Source organism: Chionomys nivalis, chromosome 2, assembly GCF_950005125.1.
Source record: "Chionomys nivalis chromosome 2, mChiNiv1.1, whole genome shotgun sequence".
Classification (NCBI taxonomy): domain Eukaryota; kingdom Metazoa; phylum Chordata; class Mammalia; order Rodentia; family Cricetidae; genus Chionomys; species Chionomys nivalis.
Window position 1 is genome coordinate 2,260,428 of NC_080087.1, and position 21,697 is coordinate 2,282,124.

The following is a 21,697-nucleotide window of genomic DNA, read 5'->3' on the forward strand; positions in this document are numbered from 1 at the left end:
GGGCTAGGGAGAACCCTGGTGCCAGGGAAACCCCAGGAACTCCAAAGGATGACCTCAGCTAAGACTCTAGCAATAGTGGAGAAGGTGCCTGAACTGGTCATCAACTGTAAGCATATTGGTGATTTCCCTAATTGCTATCAGATTTACTCTATTTAGTAACTGATGGAAGCAGAGGCAGAGATCCACAGATAAGCACTGCATTGAGCTTTAAGCGTCTTACTGAAGAAATGGAGGAGGGATTATACCAGCCAGGGGGTGGTCATGATGGGGGAACTCACAGAGACAGCTGACCCGAGCTCAGGGAGGCAGGACCAACAGTAAAGGAGCCTGCAGAGACCGACCTAGGCCCTCTCCAAGTGTGTGACAGTCCTGTAACTTTGTCTCTTAGTACGGTTTCTAACAGTGAGAGCAGGACCTCTCCCTTCCACCCTTTCTTCTCCACCCACCCCCACAAGGACTTAACCCTACTTCTTGTACTGGCTTCTAGGGAACCTTTTCTCTTTGGAGGGAGGCCTTGCTCAGCCTAGACACAGTAGGGAGGGACTTGGACCTTCCCCAAAGTAGTGTGCCTTACCCGCTCTGGGAAGTAGATGGGGGATGGGGTGGGGGAATAGTTGGAGGGAATAGGAGGAGGGGAGGGAGAGGGAACTGGGATTGATATGTAAAATGAAAAAAGATAGATTGTTTTCTTTTAAAAAATAAATGAATTAAAAAATAAAATAAAAACAAGTATGGGACTTCCACATTAACATTTATTAGCCAAACCTATTAGTGATTACCTCCAATTGAATTAACACAAGATTTTAAATAATATATGTTTTCATAACATGGTTGAGTATGTAAGAGAAAACATGCTTATTAAAAGACAATCATGTTGCAAAGCTGGATCTTAGACCTTGTGTAAGGGTTGTTCATAGAAAGGTTTCAAGCTAGGGATTTTGTGCTTGGTCATAAACATTTGTATTAACAGGCCTATAAAATATCTGCTTCTCTGTCACTTTCTCAAGTTTGCCTTGGCGATTGCCTTGCTGACAGCTTCTTTCACATCTTTGTTCCTGAGACTGTATATCATTGGGTTCAGCATGGGAATCACAGTAGTATAAAACACAGCCACCATCTTTCCCTGCTCCACAGACTCCTCCGTTGGTCTTCTGAGATACATGAATATAAGGGTTCCGTAAAACATGGAAACAGCTGTCAAGTGTGATCCACAGGTGGAGAAGGCCTTTTTCCTGCCGTCAGCAGAGCGCATGCGCAACACCGCAACCACAATGAGCGAATATGATATGAGAACTACAGACAGGGAATATGTGAAGTTAATCCCGGCAATCACAATCATCGTGTACTCTTTGATGTACACTCCTCCGCAGGCAATCTTGATGAGAGGAGGATCGGCACAGTAGAAATGGTTGATTTCAAAGTTTCCACAGAAGTATAAACCATATGTCCACAGAGTGCAAATAAGACTCACTGAGAATCCGTAGACATAAGGCACAGAAATGAGGCGGACGCAGACAACCCTGGACATCTTGCTGCTATAGAGCAAAGGGTTGCAGATGGCCATGTAGCGATCGAAGGCCATCACAGCCAGAATGTAGACCTCCACGTGGACCAGGGCAATGAAAAAGTAGCACTGGATCAGACACCCCACGTAAGAAATTGTTTTTCTCTCAGATAATAAGTTTTCCAGCATTTTGGGGGTAACATTGGAGGAGAAAAACACATCCACGAAGGACAAATGACTTAGAAAAAAATACATAGGACTCTGAAGCTGAGGGCTGACGCTGATCAAAATTATCACACCAACGTTGCCCAGCAGAGTGAGCATGTAAACCACCAAGAACACCACAAAAAAGAGAACCTGTAATTCCTGTCTCCTTGTCAGGCCCACAAGAAGGAATTCTGTTACATCTGTAAAATTTGGCATTGCCTTAATATAGAGCCTGTGATTCCTGCAAAGAAAAACATTTATAAATACATTTCTCATTCTTAAAAGTTTTGATTTAAAATTTTCTGTTCCTTGGTATACACTTTAAAAATTATGCAGTTTTTTCCCATGTGTCTACTGTTGGAATTAAATATACTATATGTAAAATGGTTTGCTTGATTGTGTAACAGAAAAGGTTCTAAATTTTCAAATCTGATACAGGGTAGTCTGGTACAGACATAGAGAATTTTATTTAATCTATAGTTAGGAAATTTTATAGGTTATAAACTATTAAAATGATGGAAGATGCAGAAACTCCAAAATCAAGATTTCCACAGCAATGCTTTACTGTGTGATTAGTCCCTAGTTAGCATGTCTTATCATAAACAATCATTCTAAGTGTAATGAATTTCTGCTAATTAAGTATTTGGGGGTAATTTGCAAATTAGTTTTAATTAATACTGTTTGTGTGAAAATCTCTTACAATAGGAGGGAGGGGAAACTGTAGTCGGGATGTATTTTGTGAGAGATGAATAAATAAAATGCAAAAGAGTTGAATATTACCTCTTAGGACAATTATTATGCAAATCTTTCCTCATTGTAGATTTTGTAAAATCTATAGCTTCAATATAAATAACAAAATCAGAATTTATTTATTTCTACACTCATTTTGAGGGGCACAGAAATTTGATGATTTTGATATTCAAAACATATGGTGGAATGTTCATATACAATTTTTATCAGTGAAACTGCATTGAGAATATACAAGCATCTTTTATAGCTTGAAGTTCCCTCAGTTTATACAGCTGAAGTCATGGGCATTCCTATGTAAAAAATACCTTGACTTAAAGTAAATAATACATATTTTCTCATTAGAATTTAATTTGGCAGTCTTTGCAAATGGCATGCCAGTTTTACATATAAAAACAGAAGCTACAGCATTATAGCCTCTTCTCAAATGTATTTGATAACTTAGCCTAATAATATTTTAATGTTAACTGACATTGTTGAATATTCTCTAAGACAGAAACAAATCATTCAATTTCCACTTAAGTTTCTATGAATTAACTTGGATTTCTGTAACCCCAGAGATGTCTAACCTTCAGAGACAAAGGGCCGTCACTTCTTTATTCTGTGCTAAATTCTGATGAACTCTCAAATGACAATTGACTTCTGCAAGAATATTATTTTATTACATAAATGAATATCATCTACCAAAATGGTAGAATGTATAATTTACAGACAGAAAAAATTTGATTGTACTAACATTGTACTTTTCTCAAAATGATAAACAACAAAATTATATATAACTGAATTAGTTACTCAAATCAATTCCCAAATTCATTCATGCATATTTAAAAAAAAGTAGTCCAATAAATATTTTTGTTAACAAATAAGTCAGGGAAAATTGTATTAATTTTTCTTTTAAAGTGGCATGAAATATTACCATGTTCAACTATCAATCTACACTGCAACTACCCTAAAACATGCAGACCTACCTTGAAGGCAGAAGAGAACAATAAATGGTCATTTCCCACTATTTATGATATCATCTTGCTCATTAAGAACACTGAGGTAATCTCCCAAAGGTACTACCAAAATAATTACGAAAGAAATCGTGGCTGAAACACTAGCGACATCTCCTGGGTGGAAGTTGTGTAAACTTGATAAAAATAATAGTTCTCAAAACTGAGATCAATATTCTTGACATTGTCTCATTTGCTTCCCACTGGCACATGGTCCTGTCCACTTTCCTCTGCAAAATGTCAATTACAGATCCAAAACATATGTGTGAGGATAGATCACTTCAACAATATGTGCTGGATTCTTCTTTGTGTCGATTTCAGATGTCAAAGGGGTTGGGGTTCAACATGTAAGCTACTTGTCAGCATTTGGATGGGTGGATGGAACTACACAGTAAATTAGGAAATGAACTATGAAGTTCATCCTTAATCAAACAACTGTGTCAATATTCTATGTGAATTTGTGCAAATGTACCACCTTTGATCATTTTGTTTACAAAGAATAGAAAAGGTTTCATAGTGTGAGTGTGGGATCTCAGATAGCATGGGATAACCATATCTCTGAACAATTGCATATGAAGAATTAAAATATATATATAATTATTTGTATTATCTAACTTTAACATATTTCATTATCTGACTTTATGGGTTTGGGATTAGTGTTAACCTCAGACTGAAGAAAATATTCACATGTAAAATAACTGTGAGGGAATATCTTTAAATCCAGTTCAGACAGCTGACAAATCCATGAAATCTCAACTGGATTCTTCATCAGTTTTGTTTGCTAAGTTGAGGACAGAACTGTACTCAGGCAAATTTTCCTCCACATACTTCAACATCTAAGAACTCAGTTGTCCTAAATTTCCTCACACCTATTATGAAGAAAGTCCATTATAGGAAGACCTTTGCACAAGAAACTAATGATTTAATACACAAGAACTCCAGAAAACGAAGCTGTATCTTTTCTATACCAAAACAAAGCTGATTTTCTAAGAATATGATTTTTAATAGAATAAGTTGAAAAATTTCTGTAGATCATTGTACTATGTAAGTGAACACACAAAAACATATATCTTTATTTGACAGATTACAATATAACTGGTAAAACACAGAGTATCCTGAATAAATTTTCATTGAAATGGAAAAATTAACAAAAATATGATGGTGCCTTACACAAACAAAATATTCCAGAGAAATGCCAGCTTAATTCTTTTTTTTATTCTTTTTTACTTAAAATTTCCAACTGCTCCCCGTTTCCCATTTCCCTCCCCCTCCTCCCACATATTGCCCCCTCCCCACGCTCCCCTCCCCCTATCCCCACTCCACTTCTCCTCCCCCTAGTCCAGTTCCTCTCCCTCTCGATACTGAAGAGCAGTCCAAATTCCCTGCTCTACTGGAAGACCAAGGTCCTCCCACTTCTATCTAGGTCCAGGAAGGTGAGCATCCAAACAGGCTACGCTCCCACAAAGCCAGTTCATGTATTAGGATCGAAACCTAGTGCCATTGTCCTTGGCTTCTCATCAGCCTTCATTGTCCGCCTTGTTCAGAGAGTCCAGTTTCAACCCATGCTTATTCAGTCCCAGTCCAGCTGGCCTTGGAGAGCTCCCAATAGATCAGTTCCACTGTCACAGTGGGTGGGTGCACGCCTCGTGGTCCTGATTTCCTTGCTCATGTTCTCCCTCCTTCTGCTCCTCATTTGGACCTTAAGAGCTCAGACGGTTGATCCAAATTGGGTCTCTGTCTCTCTCTCGATCCATCGCCAGATGAAAGTTCCTGTGCCATTCTCCTTGGCCTCTCGTCAGCTCTCATTGTCCAACACATTCAGAGAGTCCGGTTTTATCCCATGTTTTTTTCAGTAGCAGTCCAGCTGGCCTTGGTGAGCTCCCAATAGATCGGCCCCCCTGTCTCAGTGGTTGGGTGCACCCCTCATGGTCCTGTCTTCCTTGTTCATGTTCTCTCTCCTTCTGCTCCTCATTATAACCTTGGGAGCTCAGTCCGGTGCTCCAGTGTGGGTCTCTGTCTCTATCTCCATCCATCGCTAGATGAAGGTTCTATGGCGATATGCAAGATATTCATCAGTATGATTATAGGATAGGTTCATTTCAGGTTCCCTATCCTCAGGTGCCCCAATGAACTAACTGGGGACATTGCCCTGGGCTTCTGGTAGCCATTCCAGGTTCAAGTCTCTTGCCAACCCTTAGGTGGCTCCCTTAACTAAGGTATGAGTTTCCCTGCTCCCCCATCCAACCTTCCTTTACCCCCAATCACACCGATTCCCCCAGTTCCCCTCATCCTCTCCTTCACACTTTTCTCTCCCCATCTCCCCTCATCCCCATCCCACCCCACCCCCCAAGATTCCCATTTTTTGCCCATCAATCTTGTCTATTTCCCATAGCTGGGAGGATATCTATATGTTTTTCCTTGGGTTTACCCTCTTGTTTAGCTTCTTTAGGATCACAAATTATAGACCCAGTGGCCCCTATCCATGGCTAGAAACCAATTATGAGTGAGTACATCCCATGATCTTCTTTTTGGGTCTGGGTTACCTCACTCAGGATCGTATTTTCTATTTCCATCCATTTGCATGCAAAATTTGAGAAGTCATTGTTTTTTACCGCAGAGTAGTACTCTAATGTATATATATTCCACACTTTCTTCATCCATTCTTCTATTGAAGGGCATCACGTTGCTTCCAGGTTCTGGCTATTACAAATAATGCTGCTATGAATATAGTTGGATGTTGTAATAGGAGCGGCGGGGCTGCGTCCCCGGCACCCAGCCGCCCACATGGCTAGCTTATGCCCCGAAATAATTACACGGAAACTGTATTCTTTTAATCACTGCCTGGCCCATTAGTTCCAGCCTCTTATTGGCTAGCTCTTACATATTGATCTAACCCATTTCTAATATTTTGTGTAGTACCACGAGCTGGCTTACCAGGAAAGATCTTAACCTGCGTCTGTCTGGAGTGGGAGAATCATGGCGACTCTCGACTCGGCTTCTTTCTCCCAGCATCCTGTCTGTTTACTCCACCCACCTAAGGGCTGGCCTATAAATGGGCCAAGTTAGTTTCTTTATTACTTAACCAATGAAACAACAGATAGAAAGATGACCCACCTCCATCATTTCCCCTTTTTCTGTTTAAACAAGAAAGAAAGGCGTTCACTTTGACATAGTAAAATTACATATAACAAAACAGTTATCAAGCAAGAATTACAGTTACAATATTTATTTCTATTTTATCCTTTATCATAACTAAGGAAAACTATAACTATATCTAACCATTCTTCAACTCCATCAAAGACTCCAGAAGGATATAATATTACCTAAGCAAACAAGAGATCCAAAACTCTAGAAATGACAGAGACATCTCACTGCCTGGACAGTCACCCAAAGTTCCTCTGTACCATTGTGGCATCCATCTTCAGCCTACAGGCCCATAGTATCCAGCAGACATTTTCGTCAAGCAGGAAATTCCAAAGACAGTTCAGTCACTTTTTGCTGTGTCCTGCAGAATGTCTTGCAGACTCTTTTATGAGTCAGGAACCCCAAAAGACCATCTCACCTTTAGGCAAGTTCAGCAGTCCTCTTTCTGTGGGTTCTTTGTGTCGTTTATGCATCAGTCCAGGCAAGAGCAGTTTCTTGCCCAAATGTCTATCAAACTCCATAAGGAGCCTCTTCGATGCCCATCTTCCTCTTGAAGTAGATTGGTGCTGTCAGGAGCAGATGTGTCTCATTTTCATAAAAAGCCCTAAGTTATTAAAATATTTTAAATGCCATATTCTGCAGTCTTTGAAAGATATGAAGAATGTCTATCTAGCTGAAATATATCTCTATATATCTAGAAAATCTAACTAACATGACTACAAGCTTGACTATTGATGATTATCCATTAATCTATATTTCTTAATTATACATTACATTTTTAAATGAACTACACAATCACAATACCTTAATCAAGATCAGAAATACATATACATATAACAAAATTGACCTTAAAATCTATACCAATGCAAATTATTTATATCTATATCATTTCCCCCTTTAAATGTAAAAAAGAACATTTATAAACAATATATGGGAACATGGGCGCAGTTTTCTCTCCAAACTGCTTCCTGCTGAATGGGGGCGCTGTTATTCAGATCTTTCATGGTGTGACCTGTGTGTCAGGGTCATCTCGGTTGGCAGTTGTGTGAAGTAATTTTTTGAAGGGGTTCACAGTAACCTTTCAGGAGGGCGTGGTCTATCATACCATATTGGGATAGAAGAAATCCACAGGGTCGCATCCTCTGTGAAAACAAAAGAAGACCCTCTCCAAAGCATCATATCCTTAGACCCATATTCTGAAATCATAATACCCTTGTATCCATTCTGGTTTAGCTTGGCAGCCCATATAATGAAATGTCTCTCTGCACTTAGCTCCTTTACAGTCAAAAATTTTAAAGAAAACACAATAATACAAAGAATCCAGACTCTCTGTGAATTTTCCATTTTTACGTGGCTTATTTTTTCTTTATTTCTCTTAATCTATAACTATCTGTAGTCTGTCTCTTTAAAGACTTTACCCTTTTTTTAAGACATTAACTTTATTCTTTATATATATTTTTTCTCTCTCTCAAGCCTTCGTACATTCATCCAACAGTGTCTGAATCAGTTCTATTGTGAATCTGTAATTTTTTTACTATCCAGGAGCACTTTGTTTTGCGCTTTTAAATCGCTAAGCACTTAAGAATCTAAGCTGTGTCATTCCTAGGTCAAAAACAGGTACTGCCTGCTTGCCCCGCCCAGTCCAACATGGCGGAGCCGCTCGTGCCTCTGATTCTTGCACATTGCACCAGTAGCATGGTGGAGCTGCTTGTGCCTCTGAGCCGCAGCACAAAATGACTTCCTTTTAGGCACACAGTGAGTCTAGTTGCCATCAAACAAATTGTAGCACTTTACTCCAAATGCTCCATTCAAAAGCTCTGTCTCCCGCAGGAGTCAGACAGAGATTGCGATGGCGGCACAGCCCAGAAATGGCGGCATTTTAAAACAGCCAGTTTTTTCCTGTTGCTGAGTCAGGACAATTTCTTTGCCGCACGCAAGGGCGCCAGATGAAGGCGCAAGTCATAAACAATCCCACACCAGTTTGGAATTGTGATTAATAGGGTGGTATTTATTTAAAGGGGAATAAACTTACAGATCACGGTCCCAGACAACGGCCCTCTGCGCACGCAATTAGGAAGAAGTCTAGTCGCCGGAACCGGAGCAGGAAGTAAAGAGAGAGAGGAGGGAAGTGGCCGCTTTTTTTAAAGGGAAAGATACCACGCCCCAATGGGCTGGTATCTTGGCGGCTATTGGCTGGAGGAGCGGAAGGACCTTCCGCAACAGTTGGACAAATGCTTTTGTCATATGCTAGGGCATCTCTTGGGTATATTCCCAAGAGTGCTATTGCTGGGTCCAGGGGTAGGTTGATCCCAATTTTTCTGAGAAACCGCCACACTGATTTCCAAAGTGGTTGCACAAGTTTGCAGTCCCACCAGCAATGGATGAGGGTACCCCTTTCTCCACAACCTCTCCAGCAAAGGCTATCCTTGGTGTTTTTGATTTTAGCCATTCTGACAGGTGTAAGATGATATCTCAAAGTTGTTTTGATTTGCATTTCTCTGATCGCTAAGAAGGTTGAGCATGACCTTAAGTATCTTTTGGCCATTTTAACTTCTTCTGATGAGAATTCTCTGTTCAGTTCAGTGCCCCATTTTTTAATTGGGTTAATTATCCTTTTAAAGTCTAGTTTCTTGAGTTCTTTATATATTTTGGAGATCAGACCTTTGTCTGTAGCGGGGTTGGTGAAGATCTTCTCCCATTCAGTCGTCTGCCTTTTTGTCTTAATGACAGTGTCCTTTGCTTTACAGAAGCTTCTCAGTTTCAGGAGGTCCCATTTATTCAATGTTGCCCTTAATGTCTGTGCTGCTGGGGTTATACATAGGAAGCGATCTCTTGTGCCCATATGTTGTAGGGTACTTCCCATTTTCTCTTCTATCAGGTTCAGTGTGTTCAGATTGATATTGAGGTCTTTGATCCATTTGGACTTGAGTTTTGTGCATGGTGATAGATATGGGTCTATTTTCATTCTTCTACAGGTTGACATCCAATTGTGCCAGCACCATTTGTTGAAGATGCTTTCTTTCTTCCATTGTATACTTTTAGCTCCTTTATCGAAAATTAGTTGTTCATAGGTTTGTGGGTTAAAATCCGGGTCTTCTATACGATTCCATTGGTCGACTGCTCTGTTTTTATGCCAGTACCACGCTGTTTTCATTACTGTAGCTCTGTAATAGAGTTTGAAGTCAGGGATGGTAATGCCTCCAGAAGTTCCTTTATTATATAAGATTGTTTTGGCTATGCTGGGTTTTTTGTTTCTCCATATAAAGTTGATTATTGTCCTTTCAAGATCTGTGAAGAATTTTGATGGGATTTTAATGGGGATTGCATTGAATCTATAAATTGCCCTTGGTAGAATTGCCATTTTTACTATGTTGATCCTCCCAATCCAGGAGCAAGGGAGATCCTTCCATTTTCTGGTATCCTCTTCAATTTCTTTCTTCAATGCCTTAAAGTTCTTGTCAAATAGATCTTTCACTTCCTTGGTTAGAGTTACCCCAAGATATTTTATGCTTTTTGTGGCTATCGTGAAAGGTGATGATTCTCTTATTTCCCTCTCTGCTTCCATATCCTTTGTGTATAAGAGGGCGACTGATTTTTTGGAGTTGATCTTGTATCCTGCCACATTACTAAAGGCGTTTATCAGCTGTAGGAGTTCTTTGGTGGAGTTTTTGGGGTCGCTCATGTACACTATCATATCATCTGCAAATAATGCAAGTTTAACTTCTTCCTTTCTAATTTGAATCCCCTTGATCCCCTTATGTTGTCTTATTGCTATTGCTAAAACTTCGAGAACTATATTGAAGAGGCATGGAGAGAGTGGACAGCCTTGGCATGTTCCTGATTTTAGTGGGATGGCTTTAAGTTTCTCTCCATTTAATTTGATATTAGCTGTCGGCTTGCTGTATATAGCTTTAATTAAATTTAGGTATGACCCTTGTATCCCTAATCTCTCCAAGACTTTTATCATAAAGGGATGTTGAATTTTGTCAAATGCTTTTTCAGCGTCTAATGAAACGATCATATGGTTTTTTTCTTTCAGTTTATTTATATGATGGATTACATTGATAGATTTGCGTATGTTAAACCAGCCCTGCATCTCTGGGATGAAGCCTACTTGATCATAATGGATAATTTTTCTAATGTGTTCTTGGATTCGGTTTGCCAGAATTTTGTTGAGGATTTTTGCGTCGATGTTCATGAGTGAGATTGGCCTGTAATTTTCTTTCTTGGTTGGGTCTTTGTGTGGTTTTGGTATCAGAGTTACTGTAGCTTCATAAAAGGAATTTGGCAATGACTCTTCTGTTTCTATATTGTGAAATACCTTAAGGAGTATAGGTATTAGGTCTTCTTGGAAGTTCTGGTAGAATTCCGCATTGAAACCATCTGGTCCTGGACTTTTTTTGGAAGGGAGGTTTTTGATAACCGCTTCTAATTCTTCACGACTAACAGGTCTATTTAAGTTGTTCACCTGGTCCTGGTTTAACTTTGGTATATGGTATTTATCTAAAAAAGTGTCCATTTCTTTTACATTTTCCAGTTTTGTGGCATACAGGCTTTTGTAGTAAGATCTAATGATTCTCTGAATTTCCTCTGTGTCTGTGGTTATGTCTCCCTTTTCATTTCTGATCTTATTAATTTGCAAATTCTCTCTCTGCCGTTTGATTAGTTTGGATAGGGGTTTATCAATCTTGTTGATTTTCTCCAGGAACCAGCTTTTTGATTTATTGATTCTTTCAATTGTTTTCTGTGTCTCTATTTTGTTGATTTCAGCCCTCAGTTTGATTATTTCCAGTCTTCTACCCCTTCTAGGTGAGTCTGCTTCTTTTTTTTCTAGAGCTTTCAGGTGGGCTGTTAAGTCTCCAATGTGTGCTTTCTCTGTTTTCTTTAAGTGGGCAGTTAGTGCTATGAACTTTCCTCTCAGGACTGCTTTCATAGTGTCCCATAGGTTTGAGTATGTTGTTTCTTTATTTTCATTGTCTTCAAGGAAGACTTTAATTTCTTTCTTTATTTCTTCCTTAATCCAGGTATGGTTCAGTAGTTGACTATTCATTTTCCATGAGTTTGTAGGCTTTCTGGGGGTAGCATTGTTGCTGAATTCTAGCTTTAATCCATGGTGATCTGATAAGATACAGGTGGTTATTAATATTTTTTTGTAACTGTGAATGTTTGCTTTGTTACCGAGTATGTGGTCGATTTTTGAGAAGGTTCCATGAGCTGCAGAGAAGAAGGTATATTCTTTCCTATTTGGGTGGAATATTCTATAGATGTCTGTTAAGTCCATTTGATTCATTACCTCCATTAATTCTCTTATTTCTCTGTTAGGTTTCTGTCTAATTGACCTGTCCATTGGTGAGAGAGGAGTATTAAAGTCTCCTACTATTAATGTGTGCGGTTTGATGGCTGCCTTGAGTTTTAACAATGTTTCTTTTACGTACGTGGGTGCTTTTATATTGGGGGCATAGATATTCAGGATTGAGATTTCATCCTGATGAATTGTTCCTGTTATGAGTAGAAAATGTCCCTCTCCATCTCTTCTGATTGATTTAAGTTTGAAGTCAACTTTGTTAGAAATTAGTATGGCCACACCTGCTTGTTTCCTAGGTCATTTACTTGATAAGTCTTATCCCAGCCCTTTACTCTGAGTAGGTGCCTGTCTTTGTGGTTGAGGTGTGTTTCTTGTAAACAGCAGAATGTTGGATCCTGTTTTCGTATCCAATCTCTTAGTCTGTGCCTTTTTATAGGTGAGTTGAGTCCATTGACATTAAGTGATATTAATGACCAGTGGTTGTTAACTCTGGTCATTTTTTTTAGTAGTAGATTTTGTGTGTTTCCCTTCTTTGAGATGTGCTGGTAAAGGGTCTCTAGATGTCTGAGTTACTGTGGTCATTGTTGGACTCCTTGATTAGTGATTTTCCTTCTATTACTTTCTGTAAGGCTGGATTTGTGGCTACGTATTGTTTAAATTTGTTTTTATCCTGGAAAATTTTGTTTTCTCCATTTATAGTGAACGAAACCTTGGCTGGGTATAGTAGTCTGGGCTTGCATCCATGGTCTCTTAGTTTCTGCAGTACATCTATCCAGGACCTTCTGGCTTTCATGGTTTCCATAGAGAAGTCAGGTGTAAGTCTGATAGGTTTACCTTTATAAGTAACTTGGCCTTTTTCCTTTGCTGCTCTTAGTATTCTTTCTTTATTCTGTATGCTTTGTGTTTTGATTATTATATGGCGAGAGGATTTTTTTTTGATCCAGCCTATTCGGTGTTCTGTATGCTTCTTGAACCTTCATAGGTATATCTTTCTTTAGGTTGGGAAAGTTTTCTTCTATAATTTTATTAAATATATTTTCTGGACCGTTGAGCTGCGCTTCTTCTCCTTTTTCTATTCCTATTATTCTTAGGTTTGGTCTTTTTATTGTGTCCCATATTTCCTGAATGTTTTGTGATGAGAATTTGTTGGCCTTGCTGTTTTCTTTGATCAGCGTGTTTATTTTCTCTATGGTATCTTCAGAATCTGAGATTCTTTCTTCTATCTCTTGTATTCTGTTGGTTATGCTTGCTTCTGTAGTCTCTATTCATTTACCTAGATTTTCCCTGTCCAACTGGCCTTCTGTTTGTGTTTTCTTCTTTGCCTCCATTTCAGTTTTTAAGTCTTGAACTGTTTCCATTATTTGTTTGATTGTTTTTCTTTGGTTTCCTAGGGTATCACTCACTGATTTACTCAATTCTTCAAACTTTCTGTTATACTTCTCATCCATTTCTATAAGGGCATTTTTTACATGCTGTTTAAGGGCGTCAATCACTTTCATAAAGTCAATTTTATCTACTTCTTCATGATTAAGGTGTTCATGTCCTCCTGTTGTGAGGTCGCTGGGTTCTGGTGGTTTCATATAGTTTTTCAGATTGTTGGGTGAATTCTTGCATTGGCGCCTGCCCATCTCTTTCTCCGAATGCTCCCCTATGGATCTTCTTTTACCGGATCAGGTCTCCTTGCCTACTGATGTACTTTCCCAGTTATGGCACCCTGCAGTGGTAGCTTTCCTGGTGCTCCAGTGATGTCTCTCGTGGTACCAATATCAGATCTCCGTGCCCAAAGACGGCTCTCCTGGTACCCAGATTAGCTCTCCCACTGATGGCTCTCCTGGTGCCAAGATCAGATCTCCGTGCAGGTTGGGTAGTTCGTAAACAAAGGCCTTACCTTGCTTGGTGCAGGCAGGCCAGTGAACCAAAGGAAGTCTCGCCTGCCTACTTGCCCTGAGGATTTGCCCCCAGCGCCAGACAAACTGGGCTGGATGGTGTTATGTGCCCAAAGAGGAAAGGGGGCAGAAGGAAGAAGGGTTCTGGATGCAAGCTGGGTGGGACAAGAAGAGAGAGGCAGTATGCGGGGTGTAGAGCCCCAGCAGGGAGCCCAGGGAGTATAGGGTGGGGGATGAGGAACTTCAGAGTTCCCTGTCCAGGGCTGCTTCTGCTGCCGGTCAGGTCACAAACTCACCCCGCTGCTGTCTCTCCTGGTGCCTAGATCAGATCTCCGTGCAGGTTGGGTAGTTTGTAAACAAAGGCCTTACCTTGCTTGGTGCAGGCAGGCTGGAGAAACGAAGGAAGTCTCGCCTGCCTACTTGCCCTGAGGATTTGCCCCCAGCGCCAGACAGACTGGGCTGGATGGTGTTATGTGCCCAAAGAGGAAAGGGGGCAGAAGGAAGAAGGGTTCTGGATGCAAACTGGGTGGGACAAGAAGAGAGAGGCAGTATGCAGGGTGTAGAGCCCCTGCAGGGACCCCAGGGAGTATAGGGTGGGGGATGAGGAACTTCAGAGTTCCCTGTCCAGGGCTGCTTCCGCCGCCACCGGTCACAAACTCACCCCGCTGCTGTCTCTCCTGGTGCCTAGATCAGATCTCCGTGCAGGTTGGGTAGTTTGGAAACAAAGGTGCCAGCTTAATTCTATAAGTTAACTCAAGAGAACATATTTTACAGAGGTACATCTACTTTCAAATTTTGTTCTTTAGTCAGTATAAACATTATTCATAAAAGAACATGAGAAGTGGAATATGTGGCCACATGAATATTACAATTGGAAGGATGGGAGAAGAGCGAGAAGTCTATAATGTAAAAAATAACTGTAAAAGCATCTTTAAAAGCCATGATTTTATTATGAAATCATAGTAATTTAATGAATTATCCCCTTCACATTCAAAGAAACCATAAAATGAAACTATCACATAAGCATTAGAAAGAAAGACAGACTTGTGTGCTCTAAAAAAAAAACAATGATGATATTTCATAATTCATTTTGCAAAACACATATTGGTAATAAATGGGAGATTCATGTGAATCACTTGGAAAGCAAATAAAAAGGTGAGTGATTCAACAAGACTATTAAGAAGAAACCAACTATTGCAAGTTGGGCCCCCACACAAATAAATAGATGCAATGAATTTTTAAATGAATGCTGTTTTTCATCTTCATGTGCACATGTATGAATATGTTCAAATGTTTTCACACATACATTAGATCCATGAAATTATCTGACATAAAAGGTATGTTAAGCTTAAAATTCTATATAAACCATTATTAGTGAACCTTTATTTGGGCCATTACAATGTCAGTATAGAGGCATGCATAGACTCTGAGTTCTGAGAAAATATGAATAATAAAGAGACTGGTTTTACTAAGTAAGTAAAAGACCTGTTTAGATCGCCATGTGTATACATTATTAAGGGGAATACGACAAACTAGCAAATATTTAAAATGTGTGTTTTAGAAGAATATATAAACAATATTACATTCAAAGTAAAAATATTTAAATTATATCATTGAGGATAAATAATTGTGTAGTTTAGTATAGAAATGATAATCTAAAAATGTCATTTTTGTGTAATATTGAACCAAAATAAACTCTTGGGTATAAAACAACTTTGAAAAGCAATGTTGCTGACATAAATAAGGACATTCCATGTCTCTCTCTTTTCCATTTATATCCAAATCAGCAAAGGCAGTTCTGAATCGATGCTCCAAATTCTGTTGGGTGGTGAAGCATAAGAAGCTTGTGTCTTAGTCATAGAGTTGGCTTCAGTGTACTGAGAAGAAACTCACACTTCTTTGACTATATAAGCACTTCAACTGTCTTGGATAATAGCACCCAAAAGTTGTGTTGTCTGTTTTTATTTTTCTTAAAAGGCTACACTCTCTGCAAAAATAAACTACCCGAAGACTCTTCACAAACCTCTTGACACTAGGAGCAATGAATCCCTTATGAAGATGTTTAGTAAACACTGGCTGTCTTTGCTCAGACAACAGATGAGAAAAGTTACCAAAAATACACCATAAAATTGATTTCTTTAGCATGAAAATACTTACAAAAATATACTTCCTTTTTTTTTTAAAGGAAGAAGTTTCATTCTAAAATTACAAGTCATTGTACTCGTAGCACAGAACACTAGTGGATAATATTTCAACTATAGAACAAACATCGAATACGTTGTGCAGCCTGAAAAAGATGGATTAATAAAGAAGAAACAAGGAAAGGTATGAAAAACACTTGGCTCAAGAGATACGATATTTCACTGGTTAGATCAACCAAAAAATATTCATTAGGACACAGGTACCCATAATTCTTTGTGTAAACCCTTTTTTGCCTGCCTCAAGGCAATAAATAGGATCTAGAAAGATGACTCACCAGATAAAATCCCATTTTGGTCTTGCAGAGGGCCTGAGATAAGTTCTCAGCACCTACAAGGTGACTAACGACCAACTGTATCTCCAGATAAAGGTAATCTAATGTTCTCTTCTAGTCTTCACTGCATTTTATTTCCTTCTCTCTTTCTCTCTCTTTCTCTCCCTCTCCCTCTCTCTCTCTCTCTCTCTCTCTCTCTCTCTCTCTCTCTCTCTCTCTCTCTCGTCTGTGTGTGTGTGTTTTACTCTATAATAGAGAGAGGAAAGGGAAAAGAGAAAGAGAAATAGTATAATTAAATTTTAATTTCAAAATAAATAAATCTCCGGGTATGGAGAGACGGCACAGCAGTTAAGAGCACTGGTTGCTCTTCCACAGGACTCAGCTTGATTCCCGGAACCCACATGGCAGCTCACAGCTGCCTGTAGTTCCTAGGGATTGATACCCTCTTCCACTCTCAAAGAGCTCTAGGCAGACATGTAGCACAGAGACACACACTCACTCATACACACACAACACACCGCAAGTGTAAAATAAACAGACAAATCTTTAAATAAATAAGCTAATATTTAAAGAAAGAACTACATGGAAGTACTGGGCTTCTACCTGGGCAGAGAAGTGTTTTCTGCTGAAAGGGTTTCTTTTGTTGTTATTTCATTTGTTTCTTTGTTTGTTTTTGTTGTTGTTGTTTTGGGAGGGTTGTTTTCTTCTTTTGGTTTTGAAAATGATTTTTTTTTTTGAGACAGGGTTTCTCTGTGGTTTTGGAGCCTGTCCTGGAACTAGCTCTTGTAGACCAGGCTGGTATCAAACTCACAGAGATCCGCCTGCCTCTGCCTCCCAAGTGCTGGGATTAAAGGCGTGCGCCACCACCACCTGGCTTTGAAAATGATTCTTACAAGTAGAAAAAAGTAAGTAACTGTCAGGGGTTGAAACTGAAGGTAAAAAATAGCATCACCAGCACACCTCCTGACAGTCCTGTGATGTGTTATGATGGAACTTCTGCGTGGTTACAGCTCTGTCCTTCAGTCTGTGCTTTGTCAATGTTGTGCCTATGTGTACAAACATAATTACACGTTTGTTTGTGGGTATATACATCCTTTTTCTAAAAGCTTTTAAAACTATAAATAGTCATTCTGGGAATTACTACTGGAAGATGGAGATGGAGGACACATATAGTTCACTCGTTTACTTTGACATTTGTTTTAAGATTGGATATTTTACTGCAACAAATACATAATGTTTATAATGTAAAAGTAATATATAAAGTCATGAATATAAACTTGCAAAACAGGAGGATAAAACTTCCCACGTTTATACATGCATTGCTCTTGCACATAGCATGTAAACTGCTCATATTTAGAGTCTGTGTATTACACATTTTGTTGTAAGAATATAGTTTTCCAACTTCTCTATAGAACTAAATTTCTGCAATAAACTTAGATGTCATTCTCATAAACAGAACTTTTATTTGATTTATAAAGGTAAACTGATTTTACTTTGAAAGCACATTTGTTTTGACCAGCTTCCAAAAAGCATGTTTCACATCCTTATTCCTCAGACTGTAAATGATGGGGTTCAATATGGGGCTTACAAAAGTATAGAACACAGCAATGATTTTGGATTGTTCGACTGACTTGTCTGTGGGAGGTCTAACATACATGCAGAACAGAGTCCCATAAAACACAGTCACTGCCACCAGATGAGACCCACAGGTGGAAAAGGCTTTGCGCCTCCCTTCAGCAGAATGCATCCTCAGGATGGCAATGAGAATGAACAGGTAGGAAACGAGGATTATAAGCAGGGAATTGGAGAGGTTAAATCCTGCTACCACAAACATAGATGTTTCCTTAATGAAAGTGTCAGAGCAGGAAAGTCTGATGAGAGGAGGGTCAGCACAGTAGAAGTGGTTGATAATATTGGAGCCACAGAAGGTCAAGCGATATGTCCACATGGTTTCCATCAGGCCACTAAGAAAGCCATAGACATAAGGACCAGCAATCAGACGCACACATACCCCTTTGGACATCTTGCTGCTGTAAATCAAAGGGTTACAGATGGCCATGTACCTGTCGTAGGCCATCACAGCTAGCATATAATATTCAGTAATAACCATAGAAATGAAAAAATAACACTGAACTAAACAGGCAGCATAAGAAATGGTTTTCTTCTCTGATAAGAAGTTCACCAGCATCTTGGGAGTCACATTGGTAGAATAGCACAGATCCAGGCAGGACAAGCTGGCAAGAAAGTAGTACATAGGAGTATGCAGGCGTGAATTTACCCTGATCAACACGATCATGCCAAGATTCCCTCCAACGGTGATGAGATAGATCGCCAGGAAGAGCACAAAAAGGATAGGCTGTAGCTCTGGACGGTCTGTCAATCCCAAGAGAACAAATTCAGTCACCAGGGAGTAATTGCCTTTGACCATTTTCTTAGGTGCCAGCATGATCACTTAGATAGATTAGAGAAGTGTAAATGAGAATACTTGTTAGATATTTTCTCTTTTTTCTCCTATTCTCCTACCTCTCTCTTATTATTTATCCTCAAAACTGTTACACAGGTCTTAGAATGCCAGAGCTACTACACTGGATGTTCAAATCCTTAAAAAAGAAAAAAAGGAAACTCTTTCTTTGGTGTGAATGTGTGTGTATGTGCGTGCATACATGCACTCCGAAGTGCATGAGTGGTATGTGCACGCTACAATGTGCACGAAGAGGTCAGTACAAGCATGGGTGTTGGTCCTTCCCTCTTGCCTGGTTGGGAGAGACTTTTAGCATCTCTTGTTACTAAAAGACCTTATCAATATAGGGAAACTGAGATTACAGACACATATTACCACAATCAGTTTGAATACGTTATAGGGAATGCATGACCTCATGTATATGGTGAACGGATAAAGGCAGGTGCTCTATGCACTGAGTTATGTTGTAATATGAGCGGCAGGGCTGTGTCCCCGGCACCCGGCCGCCCGCATGGCTAGCTTATGCCCCGAAATAATTACACGGAAACTGTATTCTTTTAATCACTGCCTGGCCCATTAGTTCCAGCCTCTTATTGGCTATCTCTTACATATTGATCTAACCCATTTCTAATATTCTGTGTAGTACCACGAGCTGGCTTACCAGGAAAGATCTTAACCTGCGTCTGTCTGGAGTGGGAGAATCATGGCGACTCCTGACTCGGCTTCTTTCTCCCAGCATTCTCTCTGTTTACTCCTCCCACCTAAGGGCTGGCCTATAAATGGACCTAGGCAGTTTCTTTATTAATTAACCAATGAAAGCAACAGATTAATACAAGACCCATCTCCATCATTTCCCCTTTTTCTGTTTAAACAAAAAAGAAAGACTTTAACTTTAACATAGTAAAATTACATATAACAAAACAGTTATCAAGCAAGAATTACAGTTACAATATTTATATCTATTTTATCTTTTATCATAACTAAGGAAAACTATAACTATAACTAACCATTCTTCAACTCCATCAAAGACTCCAGAAGGATATAATATTACCTAAGTAAACAAGAAATAAGAAACTTCAAACTTTAGAAATGACAGAGACATCTCGCTGCCTGGACAGTCACCCAAAGTTCCTCTGTACCGTTGGGGCACCCATCTTCAGCCTATAGGCCCATACTTTTCAGCAGACATTTCCATGAAGCAGGAAATTCCAAAGACAGTTCAGTCACTTTTTGCTGTGTCCTGCAGAATGTCTCGCAGACTCTTTCATGAATCAGGAACCACGAAAGAACATCTCACCTTTAGGCAAGTTCAGCAGTCCTCTCTCTGTGGGTTCTCTGTGTCCAGTTTATGCATCAGTCCATGCAAGAGCAGTTTCTTGCCCAAATGGCTATCAAACTCCTTAAGGAGCCTCTTCGGTGCCCATCATCCTCTTGAAGTAGATTGGTGCTGCCAGGAGCAGACGTGTCTCATTGTCATGAAAAGCCCTAAGTTATTAAAACATTAAATGCCATATTCTGCAGTCTTTGAAAGATATGAAGAATGCCTATCTAGCTGAAATATATCTCTATATATCTAGAAAATCTAACTAACATGACTACAAGCTTGACTATTGATGATTATCCATTAATCTATATTTCTTAATTATACATTACATTTTTAAATGAACTACACAATCACAATACCTTAATCAAAATTAGAAATATGCATATACATATAACAAAATTGACCTTCAAATCTATACAAATGCAAATTATTCATACCTATATCATTTCCCCCTTTAAATGTAAAAGAGCATTTATAAACCATATTTGGGAACATGGGCGCAGTTTTTTTCTCCAAACTGCTTCCTGCTGAATGGGGGCGCTGTATTTAGATCTTTCATGGTATAACCTGTGTGTCAGGGTCATCTCAGTCGGCAGTTGAGCAAAGTAATTTTCTGAAGGTGTTCACAGCAACCTTTCAGGAGGGCGTGGTCTATCATACCATATTGGGATAGACAAAATCCACAGGGTCGCATCCTCTGTGAAAACAAAAGAAGACCCTCTCGAAAGCATCATATCCTTAGACCCAAATTCTGAAATCATAATACCCTTATATCCATTCTGGTTTAGCTTGGCAGCCCATATAACGAAATGTCTCTCTGCACTTAGCTCCTTCACAGTCAAAAATTTTAAAGAAAACACAATAATACAAAGAATCCAGACTCTCTGTGAATTTTCCATTTTTACGTGGCTTATTTTTCTTTATTTCTTTTAATCTACAACCATCTGTACTCTGTCTCTTTAAAGACTTTACCCTTTAAGACATTACCTTTATTCTTTATATATATTTTTTTCTCTCTCTCAAGCCTATGTACATTCATCCAACAGTGTCTGAATCAGTTCTATTGTGAATCTGTAATTTTTTTTTTTTTTTTTTACTATCCAGGAGCATTTCTTAAAATGTTAAGCACTTCTTAAAAACTTAAGTTGCACCATATACAGATAATACGGTACCGCCTGTGTGTGTCCTGCCCAGTGGAAACCTTAACTGTGCTGTTATTATGGTAATTATGGTAGTTCCTGCCTGAGACCAGCAGAGTTCCTCATGGCGGAGCTGAGCTGCTCCTGCATCAGAACCATTTGGTGCCCCTGAGCCACTCACAGTTCCAGGCACATAGCAGTCCACATTGCCATCAAGCAAGCCATAGCACTTTACTCCAAATGCTCCATTCAAAAGCTCGTCTCCAGCAGGAGCCAGACAGAGATCGCGATGGCGGCACAGCCCAGAAAGCCGGCATTTTAAAACAGCCAGTTTTTTCCTGTTGCTGAGTCAGGTCAATTTCTTTGCGGCACGCAACCCACAAACAGCAAAAATCTGTCTTAAATTCTCTCTGTGTCCTTTTAAAGCCCTCTCAAGTTTTACGTGGAGTTCATTAGCACGTTGGGTGCCACTCTGTTGTAATATGAGCGGCAGGGCTGTGTCCCCGGCACCC

At 39.4% G+C, this 21,697-nt stretch overlaps 1 protein-coding gene across 1 annotated transcript; it reads right to left on the reverse strand.

Annotated features, from left to right (window-relative positions):
* Window positions 1–994: 994 nt before the first annotated feature.
* Window positions 995–18,689, reverse strand: LOC130869454 (olfactory receptor 5M9). Its single transcript, XM_057761647.1, has 2 exons — window positions 18,090–18,689; window positions 995–1,930 (listed from the first exon to the last, which is right to left on the reverse strand). The coding sequence occupies exons 1-2, from the start codon at window positions 18,687–18,689 to the stop codon at window positions 995–997; spliced, it is 1,536 nt and encodes a 511-aa protein (XP_057617630.1).
* Between the last annotated feature and the right edge of the window lie 3,008 nt (window positions 18,690–21,697).

What these genes read in the sequence shown, in the direction of transcription:
- LOC130869454 (XM_057761647.1), bottom strand. Translation starts at nt 18,689, where the DNA reads ATGGTCAAAGGCAATTACTCCCTGGTGACTGAATTTGTTCTCTTGGGA. An exon ending in TTAAGGAAACATCTATGTTT is followed by an intron (nt 1,931 to 18,089) that starts GTGGTAGCAGGA and finishes CTCTATATTAAG; the next exon opens with GCAATGCCAAATTTTACAGA.